This window comes from Chanodichthys erythropterus, chromosome 6, assembly GCF_024489055.1.
Source record: "Chanodichthys erythropterus isolate Z2021 chromosome 6, ASM2448905v1, whole genome shotgun sequence".
Taxonomy (NCBI): Eukaryota; Metazoa; Chordata; class Actinopteri; order Cypriniformes; family Xenocyprididae; genus Chanodichthys; species Chanodichthys erythropterus.
This window is the reverse complement of record NC_090226.1, coordinates 11,477,187-11,504,354: the sequence shown is the minus strand read 5'-3', so window position 1 is coordinate 11,504,354 and position 27,168 is coordinate 11,477,187. Positions and strand designations below refer to the sequence as shown.

Sequence of the window (27,168 nt, the reverse complement as noted above, 5' to 3'; positions counted from 1 at the left end):
TGCAGTTTGCTATGATTTTACACAAATAAATCTGATTTAAAGTCAACAAACACTGGCAATCTGGCTCTGCTTTGACAATAATGTTGTTTGAATCAAATAAAGACATGCAGGAAAGAAGGGGGAAATATAAGATAGATACGAGGTAAAATAAAACTGTAAATCTAATGTCTTACATGATGTTCTTCTTCAGCTCAAACGGCTCCTATCAACAGGAGGAGCTCGCGCTTCAGATAGCGCTATTATTAATAGTGGACTCGAACCGGGGGTCTCTCTCTCTATCTCTCTCTCTCTCCTGGGCTGGCGCTTTGTGTAGCGTTATAAAAGCTCGACTAGAGAACAGTACGTGAATGTGAGTCCTGTGTTGCTGGAATCGCAGAGGTGCACGGATACATACGGCACAGAGGTGAGTAGGATCACTTTTAGCGCTGGTTATCTGCTGAATGACTCTGTTCATTCCCGCCTCATGTGACTGGAGTTCTAATGGCAACGCTGGGAAGAGTTGGAGAGTTGTGCTGTTATTCATTCAATACAATCCAACAAGTTGCTCAGGTTGTGTTATGAACGGTCTGGTTTGTATAACGGTGAGTCGCTCTTCCAACTTTACTGCAATTAAGCAATTCGGGGATCACAATGACTCGCTTCAGTGATGTGGAGAATGTTGATGGCTTTCCTGTTCTGTGAAGCGGTAATCGCGTTTTGGCAGCCAATGGCTGCAAACAGACATTGTATATGATCTGAAAAGATGAGAGGATGTAATTGAAAAGAGAAGCGCTTTTCTGTGCATCACTGCACACGAGACACTGGGACATTGTAGAGTGGCAGGAATCCAGGGAAAACATTTTTAACTGCAAAGACATGGATTTTATGCATATATAGCCTACTGACAAAGTAAGCCAAAATATATGGGTTAATGACAAATAAATATGTCAGAGATATGTAAAAGAGAAGAAATGTACTCATTCATGTTGGATGCATACATCAATCGAGTAGCTACTAAAATACTTTTCTTGCACAAAAATAGTTTCCTTTTAAGGTAAAAATATTTGCCCTAAACAATGTTTTTAGGCTTCTGGCATGAAAACGTGCATTTAAAAAAAAGAAGAAGAAAAAAGGTGAAAATGTGTGATATTAAAAAAAAAAAAAAAAAAAAAATCTTTAATGACCTTGAAGGTCTCTCTGTTTTATGGTGTCCTTGTCACATGACAGCATAATGGCTGCTGGTTACATTACATTGACTTTGATTTGGTGGGCAGAAGAGGGGGTGTAGTTAAGTAATTGTCTATATGAATTTCATTTTAATCTGTTGATGAAAAAAGTAGTAATCTAAGTTGGTCAGTCTAGAGAAAAAAACATAAAACCTACTGTAAGAGTTTACAGGGAAAGATGCATATGCCTTTGAATATTAATGTTAATTTTCCACCTACACCAAGTATATTTCACTTAAACTATGTATATTGGATTGGAAATGGTTCATTATTATTAATGTGTTCATTTATTTAATTTTGGACACAATCTCACTTTTCTGTACAGTTTTACCCTACTAAAACATTGCATTTTTTTCCTGGCTGATCTGAACAAATGTAATTTCTATTGTAATTTAAAAACCAATCCCAACTGGATAATGAAGACCCTGAAAAAAAAAAAAAATTTTAGTTCATCAAGTAGGATCTTATTTTGGATTTTTCAAGGATTCCAACAAGTATTCCTGTTTGATCTCATTATGATCGGTTCCAAATTATGATCAAAATTCCATTAGCATGTTTGGATGAGGGATCAGACTGTTGAGACAGTTCTGTCCGACTATGAATTCCAGCCAGTTTCCTCACTCTTTGTTTTTTTTTTTGCTTTCTCATATTTCTGATTGAAGGCTACTAAAGTTGCGACACTTTCTTGTGCTATCTTGTCTAAATCAGGGCATCTAACAGAATTCGAAGAAAAATAGAAACAGCAAGAGAAAACGCAAAGCAAGGACAGGCATAAAAGGTTTTGTTTTACAACTTCCTAAGTGCTTCCCAGACATAATATGTGTTTGTGAGCTTTTTATTGATCATGTGCCCAACTGATTTGTATTCAATGATACTAATGTAGTTGTAGATGTAACAAAGCCCAGTGCAGCTTCAGTTTATATGAACTCGAAAACACGTTGTTTAAAATTTCTGCTCTTCGTTAAAAGGGTTTGTTGTTCAGAGAGACTCATCAGCATAATTAGATTAATTAGATTCAGTTTTGTTTTGTATTAGAGTATCATGTTTACCTAATATGTACAGCCTAATAAAGATTCTGTGATAGAATGGCTTCTAGGATGTTAATAGGAGTTAAATGTAAATCCTGTTATATGATGTGACCTAATGTTCCAGTTTATTAGAGCGATGGAGTTGTGGCTATCCCTTCAGGGGTGTACCTGCATTAAAACAACATAACAGGTTCTGACAAAACAACAAAACTGATTTGTCATGGGAACATAGGATGCCACTCTAGAGTAGACATGAAATTGCATGTCCTACAGAAGGCATTGATCTTGATAAGACTGAATGCTTTATTCAATGATGTTCCTTTTTTTAAAATAACTTGAATCTCTTTTCATAAGATGAAGGCGTGAAAGAAGATTGTCTCCATCAGTAATAACACTAATCCTCATCCTCCTGAACACAGATCTAATTCGCAGGTTGTAGTTCGAGCCAGTGTGTCGAAAGGATAGGTGGTTATCTGTTTCTGGTTTGGATGTGTTTTCTTCCAAGAAAAGGACAACTCTACATTCATATGCCATGAATCGTGAAGGAGTTTCTGTTTTGCTGACAACTTTGTTCTCCGGTTTGCTGTTCCTTTTTGTTTTGGCACTGCTGTGTTTCTTCACCTGCAGACTAGCTCCAAGAGTACTGCCAGTTGGAGCCCCACTGAGTTTTTGACAGAGCTTGTGAATGAGCCTCAAGTCATGGTAAAAGTCTCTCTGTAACAGAAATAGTGTGCTTAGATGCTCACTGGTTTAGGTCGACTTGCTATTGATGGTTTGTCGATTACAACACAGGAAACAAATGCTGTAAATTACTTGCATTAGTGGTTGGTTGTTGGTTTCCTCTTGATTTTAAGATTGGACAAATATTTGGGAGATTTAAAACCAGTTAAATACCACATTCCTTAAAGGGATAGTTCACCTAAAAAAATGAAAATTTGATGTTTATCTGCTTACCCCCAGGGCATCCAAGATGTAGATGACTTTTTTTCTTCAGTCGAACGCAAATTATGATTTTTAACTGCAACCTCTGCTGTCTGTCAGTCAAATAATAGCAGTGATTGGGAACTTGAACAATAAGAGTCGAAAAAACTTCCATAGACAAATCCAAATGAAACCCTGCGGCTCGTGACGACACATTGATGTCCTAAGACACGAAACGATCGGTTTGTGTGAGAAACTGAACAGTATTTATATAATTTTTTACCTCTAATACACCACTATGTCCAACTTCGTTCAGCTTCCGGCTAGTGAGGTCGGATCGCGCTCTGACAACGGAAGTGATGTCTCGCGCTCATTGAAGTATATGGGCGAGACATCACTTCTGTCAACAGAACGCGTTTTTTGACCTCACTAACAGGAAGCTGAACGAAGTTGGACATAGTGGTGTATTAGAGGTTAATAATTATATAAATAATGTTCGGTTTCTTGCACAAACCGATCGCTTCGTCTCTTAGGACATTAATGTGTCGTCACGCAGGTTTTAATTTTGATTTGTCTAAGCAAGTTTTATTTACTGTTATAGTTGAAGTTCCCATCCACTGCTATTATTTGACTGACAGACAGCAGCGGTTGCAGTTAAAAATCATAATTTGCGTTCGACTGAAGAAAAAAAGTCACCTACATCTTGGATGCACTGGGGGTAAGCAGATAAACATCAAATTTTCATTTTTGGGTGAACTATCCCTTTAATTATCAAGAAAGAAAGAAATCCTTGCACATATTGTTTTTTAATCTCTTTATTTAATTTTATTCCTATTATTTATAATAGATTTATAATATATTAAATTATTAAAAAATTACATTTATTCATTTAGCAGATGCTTTTATCCAAAGCGTCTTACAGTTGAGAAATACAACAAGCATGAATTGGCAATAAACACAGGAGGTGCCAGTAATAGCAGTACAAAGTTTCAGTCATTGTACAAAACAGTACAAGCTTCAACATGAAGGGAATAAAGAATAATAAGAGCATAGACAAAGTAATAGTAAAAGCATAGAATTTCTTTTAACAGCATGCAGTTAAGTGCTTGTGAAAGAGGTGAGTTTTCAGCTGTTTCTTGAAAATTGTGAGGGATTCGGCTGTCCAGATGAGGTTAGGTAGATCATTCCACCAGCAAGGGACCATGGATGAAAATGTCATCAGAGTGATTTTTGCCTCTCTGTGATGGTGGCACGAGCCGCCTATCACTCACCGATTACTGGAGGGGATGTAGACTCAAGAGAGAGTGGAGGTTGGAGGGTGCAGAGCCTGTGGCTGTTCTGGCAAGCAGCAATGTCAGGAACTTGATGCAAACCAGTGCAGAAAGATAAACAGAGTAGGGATGGGCATTTTTCCAAAATATTGTATTCGAATATTTGGGCTAGTAAAAAACGAATATTCGAATATTCGTTTATTTAAATGAGGTTAAACGACAAAGACGTTATTGTTTTATATTCATCAATATTTTGTAACCATTTCTGAACTTACAATTAGGCAATATACACAACAAGCTTACATTATATCTTAAGGTTTTCTTTTAGTTCAAAGCATTAAACAAACGTGTAAACAGAAAATATAAAGAACAAAAGCATTTAATCTCAAGCAGCGCAAGCGGGAAAAACACTAATAAAGCAGACAGTGCCAGTTATTGTACAAAACGTACATAATACACTCCAGTCAGTATATGGCTATCGTGTTTATATTGTTTCACATGTTCATGTTGAGAAATACAATAATATCAACATGCTCGGGTGAGAAAACGAGCCGTGCTGACAGACGTTGCAGAGACACAAATATAATAATAGCCTATATAACTGTGTGCTAAGCTAAGTTTCTAACAGTAGCACTTTGTTTTCTGTTCGTAAATATGTCTCCCTCCACGAAACCTAAAGGAAACATATGTCTCAAAATAATTTTGCTATCAGATAAGTTATCATCTTGGCTCACTAGGTGATAACTTAAAGCTGCGCTTACCTGTCGTGAATGCAGTGATGGACAGCTGTCTTTCCTCACTCGACGGGTGTTTAGATTTCATGCGCTTTCTCATTATGGTGTTGATATTATGATAACTCGGTTTCATTATTGATCAAAAGTAATTCCATTTTGTAGGATCATTTTCATCGAAGTAATTCCAAACTTTGCGAGGCAGACGACAACATTATGTGATGATAAAATAAAATAAACTTGTTAAACACGCTCCACAGCGCCACCTGGTGCATTTAGTTATAACTGCGAGTTTTAGTGCTTAGGATTTATTATGGATTCACTGCATTTACGACCAGCAAAGCAACATAATAAAATTCTAATAGTATTTTTATTTTTCGAATATTAATTACAGAACGAATATTCGACTATTTGTGCACATCCCTAAAACAGAGGTGTGTGACGTGGGCTCTTTTGTGCTCATTGGAGACAAAATGTGTATAATATATATATATATATATATATATATATATATATATATATATATATATATAGGCAGCAGCTATTTGCACTAAGTGTAAACAGCGTCCCTTTTTGGCAAACGCTATTTACACTAGCTCCACCCACCAATGTCTGGTTGGGCTACTCAAGTTTTAAAGGTGCCATCGAACATTTTTTTACAAGATGTAATATAAGTCTAAGGTGTCCCCTGAATGTGTCTGTGAAGTTTCAGCTCAAAATACCCCCTAGATTTTTTTTTTTATTAATTTTTTTAACTGCCTATTTTGAGCCATAATTAGAAATGAGCCAATTCAGGGCTGCTGCCCCTTTAAATGCTTGCGCTCTCTGCCCCTTCCCGAGCTCTCGACTCTATTATTGTATTAAAAAAGTTTAATATAACCCTCAAAATGGATCTTTACAAAGTGCTCGTCATGCAGCATGTCTAATCGCATAAGTATAGTATTTATTTGGATGTTTACATTTGATTCTGAATGAGTTTGATAGTGCTCTGTGGCTAACGGCTAATGCTACACTGTTGGAGAGATTTATAAAGAATGAAGTTGTGTTTATACATTATTCAGACTGCAAGTGTTTAATAATGAAAATAGCGACGGCTCTTGTCTCCGTGAATACAGTAATAAATGATGGTAACTTTAACCACATTTAACAGTACATTAGCAACATGCTAACGAAACATTTAGAAAGACAATTTACAAATATCACTAAAAATATCATGTTATCATGAATCATGTCAGTTATTATCACTCCATCTGCCATTTTTTGCTATTGTTCTTGCTTGCTTACCTAGTCTGATGATTCAGCTGTGCACATCCAGACGTTAATACTGGCTGCCTTTGTATTGTAAATATTGGGGGCGTACATATTAATGATCCCAACTGTTACGTAACAGTCAGTGTTATGTTGAGATTCGCCTGTTCTTCGAGGTCATTTAAACAAATGAGTTTTTGGCACCTTTAAGAAAGATGCATAGAATGCAATGTCTTCAGTGGTGCAGCAGTAGAGAGTAAGTCTCGCAAGGGTTCGAATCCACCTTTTGCCAAGCTCGCATTTATTTTCAATAAAAACTGAGGTGCAAATAGTATCTGCCAATATAAAGTATAGATAGCATCTAATTACTATTTACTCTTATTGCAAAGAACTGATACTTTTGCATGGTGTAAATAGAATATATTGCTATTTTCATTAAATAGCATCTATCGCTAAGAAAATATATTTGCACTTAGTGTAAACAGACACTCCAATATAGATGTATATGGTCCACTATATATTAAATGTCTTTAGCCACTACATACTGACATTTAAAATGAATCATTTAATAGAGTGCAATTGTTGTTTACATACATGTTTTACATTGTACTACATTTAAACAAAAAAATACATGCATGAAGTTACAGCTGTAATTAGTTTCTGGAATTTCATTTCTAATTACATTTTTGACCCCTCACCTTACACCTTAGCCCACCCTTAAACCTAACCATACCACGAAACCTGTCATTAACCTTACTCGTATCCCACCCTAATAGAAGCAAAAGTGTTTTGCAATACAACCTGAAAACTATAAGTACATTGTATACCTAACAATTTTCAGGAACACTTTATATTACAGTGTCATTGTTACAAATGTCACATGTAGGTACAATAGCAATAACTATAAATTATGCATAATTACATGCAACTAACACTAAACTAAAACAAGCTCTAATCCTAACCCTATAATGAATACATGTAGTTATTTAATATTTCTCAGTACTTAAATGTACAATTAAAATGTAATAAAGACATGTTAAAATAAAGTGTAACCCAATTTCTTTTTCTTTTTTTTTTACATAGTAGTAAAAAACTTGTCACCAAAACAGTTATATAAACTAAGAACCCTATAGCTGTGCATTTCAATGCTTTACATGACTAGCACAATACTTTTTTTTCCAGTTTTACAAATGTAAACGCAAAGTGGTCAAAGCTCCAGTATAGGTTGATTGAGCGGATGGCTTTGATGCTGATTGATGGTTTCTGCGCAATGATTAAAGACCCCATTTAAAAGGATGAGAAGTAAGCTGAGGAATTGTGTGTTCGTAATAGAAATCTTGTGGTCCTGTGCCTTGGAACAGAGGTGTCCAGTTAATCAGCTTTGTCATGCCTATTAAAGCACCGTGTGCAGTGGCACTCAATCCCATTAAAGTGACCTTGACTAAAGAGAAGAAGACAGAGAGGTTTAATACTAATGCAGCCATATTATGTTTTAGGTGAGAACCTTTAAGTAGCTACTCAAATTAATGTTCAAATATGCCACTAAATGATTGTTTGTATCAGTTTTTGTGACACATCCCCAGCTGAAACAGTCTGTCCTCATATTTCAATTGTTTTGGCACATAAATATAAGATTATGATTGAAAAAACAAGCCTTGGGATAGTAAATAGTTGTTTTCTGTGCTTAAAGATGAAGTGTGTCATTTCTGAAGTGGCACCAAACGTAACAGCAACAATAATGATTGTTTTCAAATCAAGGAGGTCTATAATAGCTGGAGAAAGGTAGACCTGCCCCAAACTCACACCATTGGTTGAGCCAATATTATTGTGTTGACCGCTCAAACAAATATATACAGTACAAGTGCCACATTGACACAGAGTTCAAATCAGCATATGAATGGCTTACTTAGAAGAAATATTTTAACATTGACATCTTTTTTCACTGCAGATCTTCAAGTCATCTGGCATCCATGGAACTTGAGTTATTCTGCAAACGGCAGCTGACAGATAACAAAATGAAGGTCTCTGTACTCCTTATACTTGGTTGTCTGGTTTCAGAAGGATTGGCAAAGCCTGAGTTTCCAGGTCAGTTAAGATACTTTTTTGCTTGTTGGCCTTTATTAGATAGGACAATGACATACTTTTTCTCTGCAATGATAAGCATTTTGTCTCTTTAAAAATGAGACTAATCCTGTTCCTGGAGATCTAGCTTCCAGGAAAGTGTACCTCCAACCCAAAACAAATACACCTGCTAGACAAGAGCTTCTGGAAGACTTCAGGATAATTATAAACATAATGAAACTCTGCAGGAAATGAGGACTCTTGCTTTATAGTTTGCTAGAGAGTCAAATAGTGTCAGATGAGTGATTCATAAACGGTCAAACACCATCTCAGGCTACTGAAGGTCTAGTAGTCTTCTTTTCGACCTTGCTCCAAATATGGATATAGAATAAAACTCATTTCACATGTACGTTAGCTTCCATAAGAAGATTGGACCCTTGGGTCAGATGGCCCCAGATATGTTCATTTATGTGATTGTGGGTTTAAGAAGCTTATGCGGATAGAAGAAGATATGCATAAAATAGAAATTCAGTTGTTGTTCTTATCCAGCATTCGTTAAATTCAACTCAGTTTAGTTTAGAGAGAGATAGTACTCAAACTTTCATCTAAGGTCATTGTCATTATCTTGTTTTGCAGGAGCATCTTTCTTGGTTGTGTGCTATAATTTGTGGCCAAACATGTAAACATGTTTTCTTATGGCTTATAGAACAAGAGAAGGACCCTAATTTCTGGAAGGGCTGGGCTCAAAGCTCACTAAAAAATGCTTTGACCCTCCAAGAGCTCAACAAGAACGTTGCCAAGAACGTCATCCTTTTTCTTGGTGATGGTAAGTCATGTCATCCATGAATCCCTGTGTTTTTTTACCATGAGGTATTTGTCTTGTTATAATATGGACAGTAAGTTGACATTAATTGTAATTTCTGTTCATTCAAACAATATCAATTCTTTTTTCTTTTGTTTTTGTTTCTTTCAACCAAGCTTTGAAAACTGTTTGTGCAATACCAGGTCTAATAAAAAGAGTTAAATATTTTTAAAAGCACCCTTACAGTGTATGACCCTGTTTCGAAATTAAGCATTAACATAGGCAGTGATGGATACCAAGTTAAAAAGAAATAAGCAAATTAACCACAGTCAACAACAGGTTGAACGTTGGAACTTCAGGTTTCTTCTGGCCAAATTTGAAGGCACAGTGGGTATCAAAGTGAGCTTGGACAACAAAAGCAAGGAAGGAAGGAGCTAGTTTGATTATTCTGGCAGAAAAATCAAGATTACCTCAGCTACAATAGAAATCATCCAATTGTATAGAAAGAATTTGGTTTATTGCACACCACACCTCTATACCAGCAATTCCGGTATAAAACACCAGTTTACCAAAACCTAAAAAATCTTATGAAGCCTCAGTTCAACCACTGTCATGTAGATTTATTTCAGTGCTCACTGTCCACAAACAACAAAAACACATGCCAGATTCAAAAGGATGATTTCACAAACAGGATTTTCTAGAAGCCAATGCTGAAATGAGAGGCAATAAGATTTGGATCAGTTGACCTATTGTTTCGTGCATTAAGATTATTAAGATTACAATGCGTTTCTTGGAGGTCAGACAACCAAGTTCAGAAAAGACTTCTGAATGTTCATAGGGTTTGTAGTTCTATATATGATACAATCAAAGGACTGGCTCATGAGAAAGAACCAGTTTAAAAGAGTTACTTGTTTGGGAATTGTACCACACTGTGTGTATTTCATTCACTGAAAAAGAACAGATTAAAAGATCCACTTGTTCATGAACTGGTCTACACTGGTAGCGTTGTTATGTGCCCGCAAGGACAACTCAATAAAAAAAAGTTTCTTGCCATTATTTTGCAGTACACAGTGTTTTCATCTTCTCACATTCAATTGGGACTGCAAACACAGATAAAATATACCAGTTGACTTTGAAATTTCTGGCAAGATTGATCTTGGGGTTTTAAGAGTCAATATCATTCAAATGAAGATAGTGTTTTATTTGGAAATCGATTTCTCAGCCCTATGAGGTTATAGAATGCTAACGTTTTATTGAAGATTGGAATATATTTTTCATAAGATGACAAGGTAAATCAATATGTATTTGCGTAAACATTTAGAGTATTCAAATTGAATTGCTCATTTTTTATATTTCAGAATACTTTTTAAATTCATAGTTGCAACTAAAGCCAAAACCCTCATTTCATGCATTAACACATTTTTTGTGTAATATTTCAGGATTTCATTTCAGGCTTTGAAGGTTTGAAACCAGACTCTGTGAACTCTTTTCAATGTGATTGTACTTTTTGAACATATTCTTCTGAGTATGCACTTTTGTACAGTTCTGCAAGCTTAAGACTTTTAAGTGCACTATAATTTTGCTTGTGTTTTTAAATATAGCGGGTAATCATTTCATCTCACTATTCTGAATAAAAATCAAGATTTAATTTGAGAATGGCTTGTTCATCGACATAATATAAGGGCTTTCTCAAGCACCTTTCTCAGGTACAGGCAGACCATGTTATTCATGATAGATGGTGCTTGAAGGAAAGCATATCATAAAGATAGTGGTTAATTATGGCAACCTTTGTTGTTGGTAGGTATGGGTGTATCTACGGTCACAGCAGCACGGATTCTAAAGGGTCAAATGAGTGGAAAGAGCGGTGAGGAAACACAACTGGAGATGGACAAATTCCCCTATGTTGCCCTCTCTAAGGTAACATCCCTTGTGTTGTAATCCCATCATGCCATTCCTTTGTGTTCATAATCCATGCAGTCGCTCACCCCGGGCCACAGAGAACAGATTCAAATCATACATTGATTTCTCTATCAGCCACAGTTCAGGGACGATGATTTTTACATAGTTAATTATTTCACAGATGTAAGCCATTATTAAAAGTGAGGGTGGTGAAATATGGTCACTTATTATCTCTTAGATTCAGCTGTTTTTCTTTTTGGCTTCATTTACATTTTTCACATAACCCTATAAAGCCTTCTGTATCATACTTTATATTTATAAGGCCTCTAAATTATCAGCATGAGGTGAATAACCTGTTGTACATACACAGTCTACTACATGCCTTCTGTCATTGATTGATATTCTATACTTTTTTTGCCAAGTAAAAGTTAGTATAATTCCCTTCAGTTCATGGTTCACATGTCTTTTTGCTGTGAAATCTTTACTGATTTAGAGAGGAAAAATAACTTTTATATTGTTAGTAATAATTCAAGATGAAAATTTACTGGACTGAAGCAATTTAGGTTTACTTGATTATCAATACATATATTTTTTTAGAAAAATCATGATACTATGTGAGTATCAAATATAGGTCAGGCTTTTGAGGAATGTTTATTTGTACATCTCTCAATTATCTATATTATAGTGCATTGCCGCCCACCAGTGTTGTCAACCTCTTTCAATTGAAAGTAGCTAAAACTGGTAGCTAAATGTCACTAGATGAAATCATAATGGCAAATTCATTGATCTATATGAATATAAATCAGTGTGGCAAAATAAAAATGTAAATAAGGTTTGTCCAAGAAGTTGCTAAATTTGTCCCTAAACTTTTGAAAAAAGTCTCAAAAAGGGCAGGGAAGTCACTAAATGTAGTGAAGAATTAGCTAAATTGGCAACACTGCCCCCCACATATTATATATGTCTAACATTTTGTCTAACACCGTGTCTACACCAGACGCGACAGTAAAGGTTCAGTAAACTATTCCATTAAAAAAAACAATTAGATTCTAAGTATTATATGTCGGTATTTACAAGGCTAAATTGTTATGCTGATAATACAATGTAGCAAGGTTTAATGTTCAGGGAAGAAAGAGACAGGAACAGGCGAACGTTCAAAGTAACTTTATTAACCAACAATAAACAAACATAAACAAAACACAACGTAAAGTCCAGGCCTGGCCCCCTGTCGTCCTTCACTGTTGTCATTCCTACTTTTATCCTCCCAGAGCTTCTCTGTGAGAAACTCAAGGACTTAATAGCGTTCCATTCCCACGGCTCTTGGCCTCGCACTGCTTGCCACATACAATTTTTATGATTTTGTTTTTTTTTTATTAAATTAAAAAAGGATTCAAATGGTCCTGGACTATTGGATTCATAAAAATCATCATTGTGGATGTTTATAATCATGCTAAATGCTTAATAATGCAGAATAAACAATTATAGAACTACACATTGGGCCCTATTTTAACGATCTAAGTGCATGGTCTAAAGCGCAAGGCGCATGTAGGGCGTGTCCGAAGTAGTTAGGCTCCGAGCTCGGAATTTTGGCCCAAACCCAGAGTACTCCCCCGGTGTGGTAAAAGTAGATAGAACTATAAGTGAGGAGATGGAGTGGAGGAGGGATGCTGATAAACTCTCAGATGAACAGAAGTTAGTCTGCTGAATTTATACCTTTGACATTGGTTGAGTTGATAAACTGAATGCTCTCCACCTGTGCTAATTAGGTTAATTATCTGAACTTGCTCCTCCCGAATTTTGTTATCATTTTTAACCTTTAATACACCACTATGTCCAACTCCGTTCAGCTTCCGGTTGGTGAGGTCCGATCGCGCTTTGACAACGGAAGTGATGTCTTGCGCTCATTGAAGTATATGGGCGAGACATCACTTCCGTCATCAGAACACGTTTTTGACCTCACTAGCCGGAAGCTGAACGAAGTTGGACATAGTAATGTATTAGAGGTAAAAAATGATATAAATACTGTTCGGTTTCTCACACAAACCGATCGTTTCATGTCTTAAAGGAACACTCCACTTTTTTTTAAAATAGGCTCATTTTCCAACTCCCCTAGAGTTAAACAGTTGAGTTTTACCGTTTTCGAATCCATTCAGCCGATCTCCGGTTCTGGCGGTACCACTTTTAGCATAGCTTAGCATAGTTCATTGAATCTGATTAGACCGTTAGCATCGCGCTTAAAAATGACCAAAGAGTTTTGATATTTTTCCTATTTAAAACTTGACTCTTCTGTAGTTAAATCGTGTACTAAGGCCGACGGAAAATAAAAAGTTGCGATTTTCTAGGCTGATATGGCTAGGAACTATACTCTCATTCAGGCGTAATAATCAAGGAACTTTGCTGCCGTTCGCAATGATATTACGCAGCGCCCGTGAGCCCCTGCTTGCACAGGGAACGTGCCTTGCAACCATGGAGACGTATGTGAGAGACGCTGCGTAATATCATTGCACTGCTGCAGCCATGGAACGGCAGCAAAGTTCCTTGATTATTACGCCTGAATGAGAGTATAGTTCCTAGCCATATCAGCCTAGAAAATCGCAACTTTTTATTTTCTGTCGGTCTTAGTGCAAGATTTAACTACAGAAGAGTCAAGTTTTAAATAGGAAAAATATCAAAACTCTTTGGTCATTTTTAAGCGCGATGCTAACGGTCTAATCAGATTCAATGAACTATGCTAAGCTATGCTAAAAGTGGTACCGCCAGAACCGGAGATCGGCTGAATGGATTCGAAAACGGTAAAACTCAACTGTTTAACTCTAGGGGAGTTGGAAAATGAGCCTATTTTAAAAAAAAGTGGAGTGTTCCTTTAAGACATGAAACGATCGGTTTGTGTGAGAAACCGAACAGTATTTATATCATTTTTTACCTCTTACATGGTGGAATTTGCAAGCGGAAAGACTGAACACTTCTCCAGAGAGGAATCCTTTTATTTTTTAAATTTTTAAAAATGTTTGCTTGTCACTGTGTGTGTAACAAGCAGAGTGTACGCATGTTGTGCACCTGCCTATAAGCGCATATTACTAATGCGGCCTTTAAATAACAAAAAAAGAAATACTGCGCCATTGACTTTAGACCAGGTATTTGTTGATCAATGGCGCAGTCGTTTTCAGTTGCCTCAAAATAGCAACACGCCAACAATGCACTACTTTTTCAAACCAGCACGCCCATGGGCGCACAAACAGGCATGAGTGCATTTGCTATTTAAACAACGTGGCGCTGGACGTGAAAATGATAACTGCGTTAGCACCTGGCGTCGCATTGCACCAGGTGTATGATAGGGCCCTAAGTGTTCTGTTCAAATAATCCCTTCAGCTATTAAAATTGTGCATGTACCCCCCCCCCATCCCCCAGACATATAACACCAATGCTCAGGTACCAGACAGTGCGGGCACTGCCACGGCATATCTGTGTGGGGTCAAAGCCAACGAGGGTACGGTTGGAGTGAGTGCAGCAGCTGTGAGATCTCAGTGCAACACCACTCAAGGGAACGAGGTCACCTCCATTCTTAAATGGGCCAAAGACGCAGGTAAGATCCTCTGTTGAATCCTCCAATACAGCAGCTAAATTTGCTTCTCTGTCCCGACTTCTGTTGTAATTAGAATATAGATGGGATATTTGTTTTTGGGCTAATTTGTTTTTGCTAGCAATCCATTAACTTATTTTTGCATGAGAGAAACAAAGGTGACACTGGCACATAAAACAAGTTGAGCAGATAAAGGATAGTGGAAAGCGGAAAAACACGTCCTTATCTGAAGTAAAGGAATAAATGAAAAGAGTGACAGTTTGACTGATGAGCACAGCACGCAGGCGGCTTTCTCATATTTTATTCTCATGTTGAAAATAAAAACAAATGAAGCGTTTTATAAGACGGAAGTCCTCCGCTGAAGGTAGAGGTGAATGTAGCCGAGTGGAATTTGCACGACATGACCAGAATAAACATTATAAAATCCAGCTGAGAGCTTTAAAAGGCAGACATTCTAATCACTGTCAAACTGATAACCTGACCTGATCTGAGTATAGCGGAAATGCTTTCTCACTTGGGTGCTTCATTCAGAGAATGCATTAAAATAGTGTACCATACAACTGCTTGACCTTAGCCAGACAACAAGACTTAAATTCAAACTGTTTCCTTGACCAGTACAAAATTGCAAAGCTGATGCAGTGCATACTTCAGTTTGTTTTCTATAAGTCAGCTGCTGATTAAATAGAAGTTATTTAATCACTAGATAGTCGAGGGAAAAAAATATGTAATCAACAAGAAAATAGATATAGTGGTAAAAAAGGACATGTCCCTACAGAAACAATTAACAGTTAGTTGCAACTACCTGTATTTTTCCCCAGGCAAATCAGTGGGAATTGTCACAACAACACGAGTAAACCATGCCACTCCGAGTGCCGCATATGCCCACTGTGTTGATCGGGACTGGTATTCAGATGGGGAAATGCCAGCTGAAGCACTGCAGAGTGGATGCAAAGACATTGCCAGACAACTCTTTGAAAATATCCCTGACATTAATGTGAGTTTTCTCATGATTTCCCCCCAGTTTTATAAATTCAATATCTGCTTCTGTTAATATTTTGTTTCTTTGCCTAGTTTTATACCACCATGGTATATGTTGATATATTAGGATACAGATCATTAGTTAAAATGCTTCTGTTTTGCATTTTTAGTTAAATAATGTATTTATAATTGTTATTAGTAATTATAATAACAATGAATATTTAACCAAATAATTAAAACAAATAAATAATAAATAATGCAAAATATTATTTACAAATTATTTTTATACCGTAATAATAATAATAAATATGTACAATAAAAATATGTAAAGTATTAACTATGAACTATTATTTTTATGTATATAATAATAATATGATAAATGTATTTGTTATTATATACATATTTTAAATATTTTATTTAAAATATTATGTAAAAAGTATTTTTATAACTTAATAATAATAACAACAATAATAAATATGTACAATAAAAATATTTAAAATATTAACTATGAATTATTATTGTTATTAATATAATAATAATATGATAAAATGATTTGTTATTTTATACATATTTTAAATATTTTATTATATATGTATTATTATTATTATTATTATTATTACTATTGATAATAATGATAACTAATAATAGCAAATTTAAATATATGGCATATTTTATTAACATATTATTGTTCATATATTATTATTATTATTATTATTAATAGTTATATATATTTATATATTAGTAAAACATTTTAATAGTATTATTAATAATAATTATAATTATAACTATTATTATTAATATTATTGTCACTAATAATATATTATTTATAGTATTTATAATTGTTGTTAGTAATTATAATAACAATACATATTTAACCAATTAATTAATTAAATTAAATAATGTAAAATATTATTTACAAATTATTTGTATACATTTTTTATAATAATAATAATAATAAATATGTACAATAAAAATATTTAACATATTAATTAACTATAAATTATTATTGTTATTAATATAATAATAATATGATAAAATTATTTGTGTTATTATATACATATTTTAAATATTTTATTTAAAAATGTATTATTATTATTGATAATGATGATACTACTACTACTACTAATAATAATAACAACTTTAAATAAATTGTATATTTTAGTAACATTATTTAATATTATTATTAATAATAATTATAACTATTATTATTAATATTATTGTCACTAATAATAATAAATATTTGAAAATATTTAAACAGTTAAATACAAATTATTTTAGTAGCATAGCTATAAATAGTGCAGAATCTTAAATATTTCTAGTTTTAGTTTAAATTGGATTTTCTTTTCGACCGCACTGTGTACAATAAATGTGTGATGTTTCTCTTCTGTTCTTGATTTGGATGGGCAGGTGATTATGGGGGGTGGGCGGAGATATATGTACCCCAAAAACACACCAGATGTGGAATACCCAGGAGACAAGAAACACAACGGTACACGCAAAGATGGCAGGAACCTTGTGGAGGAGTGGATTGACAGAATGAAGGATAAGGTGAAAGATGAAACAAGGGAAAAACAGGGCACTTCATTCCATCTTTTCATTTACAATGTCATGTTCAATTCAGTTCAGAAAAAAAAAAAAGAAAAAGCTTCCACGCTATGCCTCTGCTGACAAATCTCTTTTTTCATTTTCTCTCTGTGTTTGCCTGACTCTGGCAGTGTATTTGTGCTCTTTTGATGATGCCCTCTTTATTGACTTGCCTGAATCTGCTCTGATGCTCTTGAGACCACTAAAGCTGGCTTTACAGCTGTGCAGTTAATAACAAATGAAGACTATTTGTACTTGTTGTGAAACTGTATTACAGAGATTTGGTTGCAAGATATTGGATCATAGCAGTTTAATATGTACTATAAAGCATCTAAACATAAGAGGGTATGGTCATTTCTCCAACCTATTTGTTGTTTCTCTCTTAACCTTTGTGTAAGCAGAGAGGTTACTATGTTTGGAACAAGAGGGATCTCCTTTCCCTGAATCCAAATAATGTGGATTATCTGTTGGGTGAGTTTTATAAACATTCTGCTTAAGTGGCCTTGTGTGAGACAATGTTTTACTGAATTTCTGTTCTATTTGCACTGCAGGTCTGTTTGAGCCGGCAGACCTGGCCTATGAGCTTGAGAGAAACAAAGAAACTGACCCTTCACTTACTGAGATGGTAGAAGTGGCCATTAAGATCCTCCGAAAAAATGAACGCGGGTTCTACTTGTTGGTCGAAGGTAAAAAAAAAAAATAGTGTACCTCACTGTTCATTACAACACAGATGTGCTATTGGAAGGTCATTTCAACATCTAATTAAACTGGTATCAAATATTTGGCATCTCTCTGGGGAAGCTACTTGTCAAAGTATATACACCGATCAAGCATAACATTATGACCACTGACAGGTGAAGTGAATAACACTGATTATCTATTCATCACGTCACCTGTTAGTGGGTGGGATATATTAGGCAGCAAGTGAACATTTTGTTCTCAAAGTATACAGGTGCTGGTCATATAATTAGAATATCGTGAAAAAGTTCATTTTTTTATTGTAAATTATTTAAAAAAATTAAACTTTCATATATTCTAGATTCCCTACATGTAAAGTAAAACATTTCAAAAGTTTTTTTATTTTTTTATTTGTTGATTAGAGCGTACAGCTAATGAAAGTCCAAAATCCAATATCTCAATATATTAGAATATTTACATTTGAGTTTCATTAAATGACCATCCCTACAGTATAAATTCCGGGTATCTCTTGTTCTTTGAAACCACACTAATGGGGAAGACTGCTGACATGGCAATGGTCAAGGAGACAATCATTGACACCCTCCACAAAGAGAGTAAGTCACAGATGGTCATTACTGAATGTGGTGGCTGTTTACAGAGTGATGTATCAAAGCATATTAAATGCAAAGTTGACTAGAAGGAAGAAATTGGGTAGGCAACAGTGCACAAGCAACTGGGATGACCACAAGCTTGAGAATACTGTCAAGTAAAGCCGATTCAGACACTTGGGAGACTTTCACAATGAGTAGAATGAAGCTGGAGTCAGCGCATCAAGAGCCACCACACTCAGACATCTTCAGGAAAAGGACTACCAAGCCACTTCTGAAACAGAAACAACGTCAGAAGCATCTTACCTGGGCTAAGGAGAAAAAGAACTGGACAGTGAACAGTGGTCGAAAGTCCTCTTTTCAGATAAAAGTAAATTTTGCATTTCATGTTGAAATCATGGTCCCAGAGTCTGAAGGAAGACTGGAGAGGCACAGAATCCAAGCTGCTTGAAGTCTAGTGTGAAGTTTCTGAAGTTAGTAATGATTTGGGAGGCCGTGACGTCTGCTGGTGTTGGTCCATTGTGTTTTATCAAGTGCAAAGTCAATGCAGCCATCTTCCAGGAGATTTTGGAGCACTTTATGCTTCCATCTGCTGACAAGCTTTATGGAGATGCTGATTTCCTTTTCCAGCAGGACTTTAGCACCTGCCCACAGTGCAAAAACCACTTCCAAGTGGTTTGCTGACCATGATATTACTGTGCTTTATTGACCAGCCAACATGCCTGACCCCTGAATCTATGGGATATTTTCAAGAGAAAGATGAGAAACAGTCGATCCAACAATATATAGATGATCTGAAGACTCAATAGTGCCTCAGCAGTGCCACAGGCTGATCACTTCCATGCCACACTTCACTGATGCTGTAATTTGTGCTAGAGCAAGTCATTTGTTGTAATATGTGCTGCCGACCAAGTATTGAGTGTACAAATGAACATACTTTAAAGAACTTGAATTTTTCTGTTTTGAAAATCCATTTTTTGATTGATCTTAGGAAATATTCTAATATTTTGAGATACTGGATTTTGGACTTTCATTAGCTGTACGCTCTAATCAACAAATTAAAAAAAAAAACTTTTGAAATGTTTTACTTTACATGTAGGGAATCTAGAATATATGAAAGTTTCATTTTTTAAAATAATTTACTATAAAAAAATGAACTTTTTGATGATATTCTAATTATATGACCAGCACCTGTATATGTGTTAGAAGCAAGAAAAATGGGTAAGTGTAAGGATTTGAGCGAGTTTGACAAGGGCCAAATTGTGATGGCTAGACGACTGGGTCAGAGCAACTCCAAAACTGCAGCTCTTGTGAGGTGTTCCCAGTCTGCAGTGGTCAGTATCTATCAAAAGTGGTCCAAGGAAGGAACAGTGGTGAACCGCTGACAGGGTCATGGGCGGCCAAGACTCAATGATGCATGTGGGGAGTGAAGGCTGGCCTGTGTGGTCCGATCCAACAGATGAGCGACTGTAGCTCAAATTGTTCATGAAGTTAATGCAGGTTCTTATAGAAAGGTGTCAGAATACACAGTTTGTTGTGTATGGGGCTTCATGGCCGCTGACCAGTCAGGGTGCCCATGATATAATACATACTTAATTATATATACACAACAATTTTATATATTATACCATAATATACACTGCAATTAAATAAATTTATATATATAGGTGTGTGTGTGTGTGTAAGACAAATAAAAACACTACACAGCTACTCAAATCTATATAACTAAACTACAAACATATATATATATAATATATATATATGTGTGTGTGTATAAACTGCAGTATTGAAATGGATGGTGACTGAGTTGAATAAATTAATTTGAAGCATTCATTAAAATTCATTTGATGATTGCCTCAGTTTGCTCGTAGCAATACAATGTGACAAAAATGTAAAACTAAACTACTTATTAATTAAATTAAATCAAAATGAACTGAATTAATTTTAAAAGCTGGACTGTAACAGCTGAGTTTCTATCAGGTTCTGGCACTATAACAACTCTTTCGGGTATTGAAGGGAAAGATGTGTACTGAATTAATGTCTACATGCTGCATATGAGACCTCTGACCGGGCTGTCCTCTGACAGGTGGGCGCATTGACCACGGACACCATGAGGGCAAAGCGAAGCAGGCCTTACACGAGGCAGTGGAAATGGATTGGGCCATTACTCGAGCTGGTCTCCTCACCAGTGTTTATGACACACTAACCGTCGTCACGGCTGATCACTCTCATGTCTTCAGCTTTGGAGGCTACACACCACGAGGAAACTCAATCTTTGGTAGGTAATGAAGGCTCAAACCTTGTTGGGAGCACTTTAATTACAGAGTAGGGTGTGATTTCTTTGTGGTTTATGGCCCAGACTTTAAATGTCCTTTCCGCAGGTTTGGCCCCCATGATGAGTGATATTGACCAGAAGCCCTTCACATCCATTTTGTATGGAAATGGCCCAGGGTTCAAGTTGGTTAACGGATCTAGAGAAAATGTCTCAGCTGTGGACTACGGTAAGTAATTACAGGCTGATTGCTTCCTGGTTCTTCCCGGGGGCCTAATTTTGGGAAACTTGGAATGCTGGGATTTACTTTTAATTGTTCCTGTTTGGCTGTTTCTTGCTTTTCTGTGGTATGCTACGTAGCCACTAAAGCATAACGTAAAAAGCTTATACTTCGGAGGGCATACAGTAAGGGTGGTTACACAGCTCTGATGGTGCACTTGATGGACTGGAATGCTACAGTCCATTTTGAGAACATGGAAAGAGCCTGCTTAGAAATAAAGCAGGAATATAGCATATTGAATTTGTGAATCTGCTTCACTCCTTCTGTTTCATTGCAGCAAAGGTTAAAACCTTACATTCAGGGCTATTCAAAGTTTTCAAAGTCTTTATTGGATAGAGAGATGAAGCAGATGTAAATTCTTGTGTGGGGTCAGTAAGATTTAAAGGTGCCCTAGAACTTTTTTTTAAAAGATGTAATATAAGTCTAAGGTGTCCCCTGAATGTGTCTGTGAAGTTTCAGCTCAAAATACCCCATAGATTTTTTTAAATTAATTTTTTAACTGCCTATTTTGGGGCATCATTATAAATGAGCCGATTCAGGGTGTGTGGCCCTTTAAATCTGGTGCTCCACGCCCCAAGAGCTCGCGCTTGCCTTAAACAACATAAAAAAAGTTCAAACAGCTAATATAACCCTCAAAATGGATCTTTACAAAGTGTTCGTCATGCAGCATGTCTAATCGCGTAAGAACAGTGTTTATTTTGATGTTTGCATTTGATTCTGAATGAGTTTGATAGTGCTCTGTGGCTAACGGCTAATGCTACACTGTTGGAGAGATTTATAAAGAATGAAGTTGTGTTTATGAATTATACACTCTACAAGTGTTTAATAATGAAAATAATGACGGCTCTTGTCTCCGTGAATACAGTAAGAAACGATGGTAACTTTAACCACATTTAACAGTACATTAGCAACATGCTAACAAAACATTTAGAAAGACAATTTACAAATATCACTAAAAATATCATGATATCATGAATCATGTCAGTTATTATTGCTCCATCTGCCATTTTTTGCTGTTGATCTTGCTTGCTTACGTAGTCTGATGTCTCAGCTGTGCACATCCAGACGTGTAAACCCTTTCATAATGATGGGAACATGGGATGGCATATGCAAATATTGGGGGCGTACATATTAATGCTCCCGACTGTTACGTAACAGTCGGTGTTATGTTGAGATTCGCCTGTTCTTCTGAGGTCTTTTAAACAAATGAGATTTATATAAGAAGGAGGAAACAATGGTGTTTGAGACTCACTGTATGTCATTTCCATGTACTGAACTCTTGTTATCCAACTATGCCAAGATAAATTCAATTTTTGAATCAAGGGCACCTTTAAAGAGAAATTAATACTTTTATTCATCAAGGATGCATTAAAAACTGTGACAAAACTGTGACATTTATAATGTTACCAAAGATTTACATAAAAAAAACCTGTTCTTTTCAACTTTTTTATTTAAGAATCCTGAAATGTATCATAGTATCCACTAAAACATGAAGCAGCACAACTGTTTTCAACATTGATAGTAATAAGAAATGTTCCTTGAGCACCAGTCAGCATATTTGAATGATTTCTGAAGGATCATGTGACACTGAAGACTGCAGTAATGATGCTGAAAATACAGATTTGCATCACAGGATTAAATGACATTTTTTAAATGAACTTGCAGTTTTTGCCATTTCCAGACGTTGTACTCTAACAAACTCCTCCTAGAGCTTTAATCAGATCAAACTCATATTTGGTCAGTCTAATCTAAAGTCCTTTGTGGTGTTAAATTGCGAAGATCTTGAGTTTTCGCTGAAGGGCGTGTCCGTGGCGGCCGGACGAAGTTTGATGTTTCGCCATGAAACAGGAAGTTGTTGTAACTCGGGCATACAATGTCCGATCTGCCCCAAACTTCACATGTTTTATGAGAGTCCTGACCTGAAGACATATACATGCCAATATTCACTTAGTCATAGCGCCAAATGCTGGCAACAGGAAATGGCATGCTTTACACTGTGATTAACTCTTCATTGAGATTTAACCAGAACCACATCATATATGGTCAGTCTAATCTTAAGGCCTAAGTGATGTTAAATTGCGACGATCTTGAGTTTTTGCTGAAGGACGTGTCCGTGGCGGCCTGACAAATTCCGATGTTTCGCTATGAAACAGGAAGCTGTTGTAACTCAGGTATACAATGTCCAAACTACCCCAAACTTCACATGTGTGATAAGAGTCCTGGCCTGAAGACATCTATATGCCAATTTTCACTTAGTCATAGCGCCACCTGCTGGCAACAGGAAATGGCATGCTTTACACTGTAATTCACTCCCAGGAACACATTTCAATATGCTACGAAGTATCAAACATCTTAGAAACACAGTAAATCATGCAACACTTGGCTAAGTGCTAATGTATGTGATTAACGCCACAAAACAGAAAGTTGTTGTAACTCAGGCATACAATGTCCGATCTGCCCCAAACTTCACATGTTTGATAACAGTTCTGGCATGATGACGTCTACAGTATATGGCAATATATAATTACAGTCAAAATGCCACCTGTTGGCAGAAGGAAGTGGGGCACTTTAAAAATGTCTGAATTCTCATGTATTTACTCGCTTACATGCATGTCGCCCACTGTTCACTGTTTTCTTAAGGGCAACGGGTGGCGGTGCGCCCGGGTGCGAGGGCCCTTTCATTGCTGCTTGCAGCTTTAATTTCAAATTGTTATTATATTTCACAATATTACTGTATTTTGATCAAATAAATGCAGCCTTAATGAACACAAGAGACTTCTTTCAAAAACATGAACAAATCTTACAACCTTAAGTGTTAGTTTACATTATATTTTAATTTTATGTAATATGTTTTAATGTGAGAGACTTGTTAAAGACCCCGCTGTCCTTATTGAATGGAGTGTATCGGCAGTGTTCTCTGATGCAGTGTTAACTCTAGTGTATAAGCGCCCTGAATGTCAAACTCAGCGGTAGTTGAATGATGATAAAGTGCATCTCGCTCAGTTTCCACCACCCATCTTTCTTACTCTTTCTCTATATGTTTGACAAGCCATAGAATTATGGCTATTGTTCTGGCTTGGTCTCTTTCTCTCTCTCTTCTCTCATTTTCTTCCCCATCACTCTCTCTCTCTGTTTGTCTCATTATTATTCCACAGCATAGGTTTGACTGTTTCAATTTCTGTTTTCACTGATAGAACACAATGCAAAAACAATGAAGTAAAATGTATTGTCATCCCTGCTGTTGACATTCTTCTGGGGATGTCAAATATACCAGTACAAAGACAATATACCAAAATAATAAATTAAATTGTAATTAAAATTTTAACTGTACCATTTTTTTTATAGTATGTGTAGTTCTGAGCACTGACAAGCAAACACCAATATAGACAAGAAAAAGAGGAAACTCACTGCTGTTATTTTTTTCTTTATTACTGTTTATTTGAATAAAAAGTTGTGATTTAATTATTTATTATTTTATTTATTATTTATGTTAGTTTTTATATTGCTCATATATTGTAATCATTATTTTATTTATTCTAATTATTGAGAAATGCTTCCAGGCTACATACTACTGTTTTAATTTTAATTAGTTCATATTATTAATATTTAAATGTATCTTTATATTAATTTTAATTTAACATATTTATTTTATTTATTTCTTAATTAGATTTTTTTTAAATATTCATATTCATATTTATTAGTGATTTATTAAATTTTAATTTATTTTTAATTGTAATTTAGTTTTAATATAACACAATTTATTTCTCTTAATTATTGAGAAATGCTTTCAGGCTACATTAATATTGAATTAATATTTCACTAAAGTGGTGTTTTATTAAATTTTAATTAAAGTTTTAATATAACATTATAATTATTCATTAATTTCTCCTTATTTTATTCAGCCTGAAAGCATTTCTCAAAAGTGAATAATTATAAATAAATAAATTTATATTAAAACTAAATTACAATTAATATTAAATCAACAGCATGTACACATTAGTTAAATATTAATATGAATATTAACAAAATAAAATGAAAACAATAGTATGTAACCTGAAAGCAATATTTATTTTGGTAATATTCATATTAATATTTAACTGAAGTAGTGTGTTTTATTGATTCAAATTAAAATTTAATTTTATATATATATATATATATATATATATATATATTATATATATTAAGATAAATATTAACAAATGACAATAAAAATGATTTTGGTATCATGACATCTATTCTCTCTTCTCCCCCAGAGCATAACAATTATCAGGCTCAGTCTGCCGTTCCCTTGCGCATGGAGACTCATGGCGGTGAAGACGTGGCCATCTTCTCCAAAGGCCCCATGGCTCATCTTCTTCATGGAGTCCAGGAGCAGCATTACATTCCCCATGTCATGGCCTACGCCGCTTGCATCGGCCAAAACAAAGACCACTGCCGTACAACCTCCGGCTCCTCTTCTCTCAGCCACATCTCCCCTACACTGGCCATCCTTCTTTCAGTTACATGGTATCTGTGCTGACCTCTCTTCTTTGGATCATCTCGTATCCTACCGTGATTAGATCAGGAACTGAGATTATGATTTTTTTTGTAATATGTGATTAGTTTTTAAAGCATTTATCAACTTCAGGACCAATGTGTGGGCATTTTGAAGAGGCTGAAGATGTGAAGAGATTCTGTTGCAATGATGGAAACAAAATGTAAAATGTGTGTTTTTTTGTTTTTTTTTACACAAGTAGGATTGCTGGTGTTGTGAATACCAGAACTGCTGTGATTCAGTACAGCAGTGCAAATGTGAGTGTGATATTGCTGTTCTCTAAAAAACATAATAATGAATAATTGTGATAAAATCTGGCCAGCAAAAATACTTCAGAAGGGCGCCATAAAAAAAAAAAATCAGGCTTTCTGTATTGCAAGGCAACACGGAGATTGACAGTCTGTCTGGAACAGATAATGCAAAATAGAGGATCTGAACTAATTGTTGTTTGACAAGCTCACACTACACAGTTTTAGCTCTGAAAGTCACATGAGATCAGTAAGATTTTTTTTTTCTTTTTGGAAAGAATTCAATGTTTATTCAGCAAGGACGCATTAAATTGATCAAAAGTGACAAAACATTTATGTTACACAAATGTTCCCTTTTGAAAGGGAACTTCAACTCTGCGTTGATTACGTGGACGTTCCCCATTGTGTAATCAACGCAGAGTCTCGTTCCCTGGTTGTCAGGGAACTGTGGTTACATACGTAACCTGAGACGATTTCTCTTTAAATAAATGCTTTTGAACTTTCTATTCATCAAGGAATCCTAAAAAATGATCATAGTTTCCACAAAAAATTAAGCAGCACATTATATGGAATCCTATTCGTCGGTCTGTCCGACGTACGTCGAACGTGACCGACTAAATGGGAACTAAATCAGCATATTAGAATGATTTCTGAAGGATCCTGTGATACTTAATAATAAATTGCATTTTAAAGTATTTAAAAGTATATTTTAAAGTTAAGTTTTTAAATTGTAATAATATTTCACAAAAATATTTTTTACAGAGCACTTAAAGGGACATTGTGGTGGAAAATATTTGGAATGGAAGAAAAAATATATTTCAATGCTTTTGCGTACTCTCGCAAAAGTTTTGCATTCCCTCGAGAAACATTTTTGCGAGCGAACACAAACTAAATTGGGGTTTTGCGAGAGAATGCAAAAACATTAACATATAATTTTTCTTCCCATCTCATATTTTTTTCATCAATTTGTCCCTTTAGGGGCTCCATAGTTTTTACTGTATCAAATAAACGCAGCCTTGTTGAACATAAAAGACTCGTACTGAACTTGTACTGTCCCAGGTGAAAAAAAAAAGTACATTTCTATAATGTACTTAAAGTGCTCTATTTTCGGGCACTAATTATGTACTTAATATACTAAAAATTCTTCTTTAGTACTTCTTAAGATAATGATAAGAACATCTAAGTGTACTCAACTGTGCTATTTTGAGACACCATGAAATATAAACTAAAATGTGCTTTTAAT

General features: G+C 35.4%; 1 protein-coding gene across 1 annotated transcript; it reads left to right on the top strand.

The window, feature by feature from the left end:
• The first annotated feature begins 324 nt into the window (after positions 1-324).
• On the top strand, positions 325-27,034 carry alpl (alkaline phosphatase, biomineralization associated). Its single transcript, XM_067387256.1, has 12 exons — positions 325-403; positions 8,353-8,489; positions 9,172-9,291; positions 11,069-11,184; positions 14,572-14,746; positions 15,562-15,737; positions 17,129-17,269; positions 17,707-17,776; positions 17,857-17,991; positions 20,678-20,869; positions 20,973-21,092; positions 25,397-27,034. Exons 2-12 carry the CDS (start codon positions 8,375-8,377, stop codon positions 25,660-25,662), a joined length of 1,626 nt encoding a protein of 541 aa, XP_067243357.1. The 5' UTR covers positions 325-403; positions 8,353-8,374; the 3' UTR covers positions 25,663-27,034.
• The last annotated feature ends 134 nt before the right edge of the window (positions 27,035-27,168 follow it).

Coding starts and splice junctions, on each gene's coding strand:
- alpl (XM_067387256.1), top strand. CDS start 8,375: ATGGAACTTGAGTTATTCTGCAAACGGCAGCTGACAGATAACAAAATG. Junction 9,292..11,068: donor CATCCTTTTTCTTGGTGATG/GTAAGTCATGTC, acceptor TGTTGTTGGTAG/GTATGGGTGTATCTACGGTC. Junction 17,777..17,856: donor TAATGTGGATTATCTGTTGG/GTGAGTTTTATA, acceptor TTTGCACTGCAG/GTCTGTTTGAGCCGGCAGAC.